The sequence below is a fragment of the Branchiostoma belcheri genome, unplaced genomic scaffold (genome assembly GCF_001625305.1).
Source record: "Branchiostoma belcheri isolate BF01 breed outbred unplaced genomic scaffold, Haploidv18h27 scaffold74, whole genome shotgun sequence".
Lineage (NCBI taxonomy): Eukaryota > Metazoa > Chordata > Leptocardii > Amphioxiformes > Branchiostomatidae > Branchiostoma > Branchiostoma belcheri.
In genome coordinates, this window is record NW_017804398.1 from 30,857 (window position 1) to 37,598 (window position 6,742).

Sequence of the window (6,742 nt, forward strand, 5' to 3'; positions counted from 1 at the left end):
GCTCACAGTAAACTCTGTATGAGTCAGACATGCCTCTAACTTGTGACCCATGCCAAGTTTGTTTACCCTTGGTCTATGCCAAACTCTACCAGACATTTCAAGGACCTTCAAGCCACATATTTCACCCAGTTTTCTGACCATGTCATAGTGGTATGTGATATGAACCCTTATTTCAAAAGGTTGATATTTTTGTGCTTTCTGGCCCACTTACAGTTACATGATGGCATCCAAAATGTAATCTGAACTTGAGCTTTTTATACCCTAAACAATGACCTTCATTGTCTGACCTTCAGGCTGTTCTGTCTGGTTCAGTTACTGGCTGCACTTTGTACTAAAATAGAGTTAGACCCTGTGAAACTATAGGGACTGTGGTATGATTTCCTTTGGGGCATGTTGGATCTAGAGCTGAGGAGGTGACAGGTTATCTGTGTTCGCTCTGGAAACAGTCTGACATGAAGAGACTTGTACATATGTAAGTTTCAGGCCTCTGAGAAAAGTATTTCAAACAAGTCAGTTGTAACCCCACACCTCTGACATTGTAATCTATAGTGGCAAATCAGCATTCTAAAGGTTACTGTCAGCTACATGTATAACATGAGTACCCGGTAACAGAAAAAACAAGCTTTCATGTCAACACTGTCATATAAATGGTGCTAAATTAAATCTTATTACATGTAAAGTAACATTAGGCAATGTACACATATGTCTTTTCCTGGTTCAGTTACATCCAGGATATGTCGGATGTCCAGAGAATGAAAAACAATGCCAACAACAGAAATAGCAGTCATCAGACCAACACAGAGTTGGACAACAGAAACAGCACAGATGTGGATAGCAGGAACAGCGATATCAGCTGTTCCTCCTTCCTGAATAGCTGGGAGAGGGTGATTGACCGGACAGATCTGAAGGTGTGGAGAAAACCCATGGAGGGCAGCAGTCTCTACCAGTACAAAGGTCAGACTTTAGCATGTGGAAACTCATGCTTTTCTGGTGTTAACAATGTTGTAAGCCTGAGACTACATTACACTTCTAGCAGCCCTTCCACTTGTCAGGCCACTAGAAGCTAGAAACAGCCCTAAATCACTTGTGGGACTGCCCAAATTTTACCACTATGGACAGGTGACATCTGTAACCTTTCTGTTGGTCCCATGACAGAGGGAATGCAAAAACAAACCAAACAGTGAGCTGATGTGAGTTTATGATTGAGTAAATTTACGTTTACATGTCATTTGCACTTACCAACTACCTGTCTTCCCTGTAGTGTATGGAACCTTCCATGACATCTCAGCTAGGACCTTCTTCAATGTTCAGGTGAGGATGATATATCTCTTGGACATTTCCATAATTATTCTTTTCACCCAGCCTGATTTTTGATAGCTGAAGTGTTATGATTTTGCCTCTGGCGTTGTATATTGCTTTATAGGACCATTTTTTTTTTAAGAAGTGCCTAAATGTTTGCAATTCTATCAGTAATTTTGCGATAGTTTACATGTTCCCACCCCTGCCCTACAGCTGGACCTGAACTATAGAAAAGAGTGGGACAAACTGGTGCTGAAGCTGGAAGTGATTGACAGGGATGATAATGATGGGTCAGAGGTCGTCCACTGGGTCATGCACTATCCGGTAAGACAACGGTTTCCTTTGTTATGGGTATGATGTGTTTGTTTTTTGTTAATCTGGTTACTTGAATACAGTAGAGTCACAGGAAGTGATGGTAGAAATGGTGTAACCACAGACTGGCAGGAAGGTTGAATTGGAGGTCAAAGTGATTTTGCCTCATGTACTATGGAATAGGCAAATCTTCAAGTTCAGCCATGACATGGCAGTTTGTGGGGTGTCTTGTTCAAATTCATTCACTAAAACCATTTTGTCTCCCCTTCTCCTATAGTACCCGATGTACAGTCGAGAGTATGTGTATCTGAGGCGACACAAAGTAGACACTGAGGCAAACATCATCGTTCTGGCATCCAGGTAAGAAGCCGCTGGATGTTTTCAATGTACATGTATCATGGTTTTCTAAAACAACACAGTATAGTTCTGTCTTTTATGCGAGCATATCATACACCTACAAAAAATGTTCACAATGTTGTTGCCCCCCTCCCTACAGGTCAGTGGAGCACCCTGCCTGTCCAGAAAGTAACCAGTACGTGCGTGTGGCCACCTATAGTTCCAACATGGTCATCAAGCCACACAGAACATTTGACGAGGTTTGTTGGTTTGAGCCTTTATTAATGAAATACTCGACTAGAAAGGCCGACATTTGCTTGGGAGCAAATGGCTTTACCACATCCCCCATAATACTCAAATAGGCCTGCTGGTAACTTTTCATTGAAGTCATGAGAAAACCACAAAAATAAAACCGCCGCAAAAAATGATTTACAGTGCTATCTATGGAAGTTACATGTTTGTGTTTTCTCTTTTGTACAGGATGGGTTTGACTACATCCTGACTTACAATGATGACCCCAAGGCCTTCTTCCCGTCATACTGTATCAACTGGATGGCAAGCTCTGGTATGTCAAGTCTTACCATGTCTTCTAGATTAGGTGTCACTTATATTTTCTCTTAGATCGTACAATATTGCTACACAGTTGCACATGGACAGTCTTCTGGTACATGTTTGACCAGCTTTCAAGTTTAGCTGGTTGAGTGTACATTCAGTCGTTGACATAGAGAGGTATTTCAAGATTGCATATTCACATTTGCAGCCATATGACGTATGTGACTGAGCCCTTTCTTGTATGATATGATATCAATGAGAGACATGTCTTTCCTCTCTCTCACCTGTAGGACTACCAGACTTCATAAGCCAGCTGCACCAGGCCGCCTACAATGCCAGCCACAAGGGCAGCCGGGGCTGTCTGGGGAACCTGGCATCCCACCCTGACGCAGGCCGGGCCATGGCCAACTGAACCTATCACCACACACATGTCAACTTGAAAGTTCATCTGTGTTAGTAGAAGTCATTCTGAATCAAGGTTGAACTATGATTTCCATCACACACACTAAAAAATAGTCTCATCCCATATTTTCAACTGAAATGCTTGACAAATACTGAAGTTCAAGTCAATAAAAAATTTGGGGTTCAACCTTGATTCAGATTGTCAAAGCTCATAATGACAAACAAGAAAACAGTTCCACTTTCAAAGTGTCCCCTCAGATGTCAATGCTTGCCAGGGTTAATTAAAAAGGCATGATACAGTGAATGTGCATGACACAGCAATAACACAATGGCTGGACTTTTTTTCTTATTTATGCTTGACATTTACCATTGACATATCTTCTAAGACTCAAGACATTGAATAGAGATATCCTCTAAGACTCAAGACATTGAATAGTACTGTCAATGCTTGTATTCATCCCTTGCATCATGATATTTTGTTACAGCTGTATCATGTTGTCTTCGGCAAAATCCCTATTCTTGCTTCTTCCCATATCTTGTTCAGTCCAAGCACCACACTACATTTAGATGTAATTACTGTACAGAATATTATTATAATGTAGACTTTATTCTCATGGACTTTATTCTCATGTGGAGCAATTGTACTTAATGGCAGTTCATTAGTCCCAATGTGTAAAACCACTGGTGGAGTCACTAATGTTAGTGTGACCTACTAGCATGTTCTTCCATTGTACATGTGGGCTTGGTGCCTGTGAAAGTGATCTGGAACCAGTTAAAAAGCTACTGTTCACGCTACTGTGACTGTACATGTTCAGTTGGCTTGGTGCTGGTCTGTTTTCATGCGTTCCATACATAGTGGAGTTGACAAAAAATTATGTGGGAGTGTACTTCTCACATAGAAAGGCTGCACTACATTAGTGTGAAAAGGCTGCTATGTTAGTGCTACCTGTCTAAGATGTGTAGTTATCAAGAAGCATGTCACTGGTGCCATGCCTAAAACAGATTAGATGACATGCTTGCCAGAAGCATGTTCTTGTTCTCAAAAAAAAAAACAGCATATCACAAACAATGGTTTCTCTGAAGGGCATAGACAAAGTGTGCTATATGGGTCTGGCATCCAGGCTAGGCTAGTGTATATACCAGATGCACTTCTCAAGAAAACATTAAATGCATGTAGACTTGGTGTATGCCTTATCGAATACAAAGCAGTAGTTGCAGAAGCATGTTTATATGTGGTACTTACTATGGTGATTGTTGCTAAAATGGTTGTGCCTTTTGCCATTGAAATTCATAATTGATAGTTACACAATGATGCAGCAATTTGGGTTCTGCAAGTGCATGAAAGTTCGAGTATACTTGTAAGAGGCACACTCCAAGGTTGGATTTTTGGAGATAACTTAATGGTGCTTTTGTGTCGAAAAACTATAGTATAGACAAGCAGCAGATGTTGATTTGAATATGAAAATGCTGATTATATACAATGTTGTAAAGATATAGATGTACAATGACTACTGTAAACAACTATGAAGTACATTACCCACGGCTTGAAGGAAAAGTCATGGTTATGAGCAATATGAAGAGAACCAGGTACAAAGGTACAAGATCCCTTTGATGTTTGCATGCAAAGGGAAGATTTCTTGAGTTCAGAAACTATCTGCATGCATGGAAGTCAAATTTGAAGACATCTATGCATGCTCGTTTTGGATCTGTTGCCACTTGGGTACCTGTGTAACAGGGTACTGTCAAAAATGTAATGTAAATGATTTTTGCAGATTACTATTAAAACGTTTGTTGAGCATTTGAGCATTTTTTTCAGCAGTCTACTGAATTATGCCAATTATACTACATTTGTATAAGGTTGTACATGTAAGTGCACTATTTAGAGCTGATAGAAAGGTACCTGTACTTGAAGATCAAAACCTACACCGTCACATAATTTGAAGTTCAATCAAACGTTCAGCATTTAGTTCAAGGCATTTCTTGTGACTAGATGTGAACCTGTTTTATCTACATCTAGTTGACCTCTCAAAAGACTTTTTAAGTGACACGAAGGGCATACTACAGTACTTATATATTTGCAGTATTCCTGACCTACGTTAGGCGGCGCTTTTTTGGGTCACTTGGTGTAAAGCGGAAGCGGCTGGGCGATCCGGTCGACCCAGGTAGTTACCGGCGCCCAGACGCGGACATTCGTCGTTATTTGTACATCTTGAGTCGAGTATTCCTTCGTTCAAAATACGATCAAGACCCGGAGGCAGTTTCAGGTAGACTAAATCGCACTGAAAGAAACTGAACGCCCCTGTGAACATGGCAGAAGTACCGAGGTGAGTGAGCTCACATGAGGGGGAGGGGGGCAATAGCTTCGCGGTTCAAAAAATTATGTAAAGAGTAGAGTAGAGTAGATCTTCGGTCATGTAGGATTTTCTTCTCCAGTTTAGACCGCTCCTCATACGGTTGTCACTGTTGGCTTGTGTGGATGGTCCAGTGCCTTGTAAACTCCATAGAATTTTCTTCACGAATCGGAGATGGCTTGATTTGGCCAAGTACGGCAGAGTTGAAATTATAAATGCATACCCAGTGTGTGGTCCCTTAGCTAGGAAATTTATTAAACTCCTGATGACTATTTTGGTGTCCTGGGACCATCCTACAAAACTCAAGGAAATTCGCTGTGGCGTTTATAAAAGGGTAATAAATATAATAATTTACCCGATCTACTGGGGAAGATTACCTGGGCATTCAGTTGGTGTCTTTTGCGCCCTGTTAAGTCGTCACAGCCAAATTATAGTGAGAAAAACTGCGCATGCTGCCCCCTCCCAAATAAAGGAACATGGCCTGATGGGGTTTGTTTACATCCTGGGGGCCAACATCTTTGACACTGGGTATGCCCAGTCGTAATTGTATATCGTATGGTACGCCAAGAACATGCTGACCTTCATCAATTGGTTGAATATCAAAAGGCATTTTTGTACATCTGAATTGTTGGGATGTGAGACAAGTTGCTAGGTATGTAGTATTATCTCCAAGCAGATCTTTTGTTGGGGGAAAGACAGTATTTATAATAAAAGTTCCATTGTATCAAATTTGCCAGCCTGTCTCCATTTGCCTGACAGTATCCTCTGACCAATGGATACTGTCTTGCCACTGTATGATCTGCTAGGAGATTAATGTAGTACATTGTATTTTAAAAGATGTTGCATTGTCTTGTCTCTTTTAACTCACAGCACCAGAACAAGACTAGTGCGGTATGGAGCAGACTTTGCCAACATCGTCAAGGCATTCATTGGGTCCAACTATATTGGCATGCCATTCGCCTTCTTACAAAGTGGTCTTGGGGTAAGTCTGTGTAGAATAGAAAGCAAGAAACAAAATTAGATTGCTTTAATCAAACATATGTAATCAGAGCTACAATTAGATCACAGACTATATCAAACCTCAGTGACTTGAATGCAATTTTGGTACCAGGAAATGACCTCAATCTGTGTTTGAAGTGCTTCTTCTTCAAAACCCACAATAACATGCATTGTTGTTTTTCTCCTGTAGCTGGGCTTGGGTGGACTGCTGCTTATTGCCACTGTAACTGACCACTGTTGTCATCTCATCGTGGACTGTAAAAAGGAACTCATTCGGCAGATACTGAGCAAGTATTCATCGCAGGGCCCCCCAACAGCTGCTGACTTAGTAATCCAAGCAAATCGAAAGAAGCGGCTGGAACGTAGCCTGACTTATGGGGACTTGGGGAGGAAGGTTTTGGGGACAGGGGGACTGATCGTTGTTAACCTGGCACTGTTACAGACTCAGTTCTTCTTCCTGGTTGGTTACTTTGTGTTTTTAGGGAACACCA

The 6,742-nt window shown here is 41.2% G+C and overlaps 1 protein-coding gene across 3 annotated transcripts in view; it reads left to right on the forward strand.

Moving 5' to 3' along the window:
* LOC109485282 (stAR-related lipid transfer protein 7, mitochondrial-like) overlaps positions 1 to 4,121 on the forward strand; it is an 8,415-nt gene extending 4,294 nt beyond the window's left edge. For all 3 annotated transcript variants that reach the window (XM_019788793.1, XM_019788792.1, XM_019788791.1), the window contains 7 exons: positions 722 to 954; positions 1,262 to 1,311; positions 1,513 to 1,623; positions 1,889 to 1,971; positions 2,108 to 2,207; positions 2,428 to 2,512; positions 2,790 to 4,121. In XM_019788793.1, the coding sequence (XP_019644352.1) occupies positions 722 to 954; positions 1,262 to 1,311; positions 1,513 to 1,623; positions 1,889 to 1,971; positions 2,108 to 2,207; positions 2,428 to 2,512; positions 2,790 to 2,911 (784 nt within the window). In that variant the 3' untranslated portion in view covers positions 2,912 to 4,121. The remainder of the gene's footprint in view (positions 1 to 721; positions 955 to 1,261; positions 1,312 to 1,512; positions 1,624 to 1,888; positions 1,972 to 2,107; positions 2,208 to 2,427; positions 2,513 to 2,789) is intronic.
* Positions 4,122 to 6,742: the final 2,621 nt, after the last annotated feature.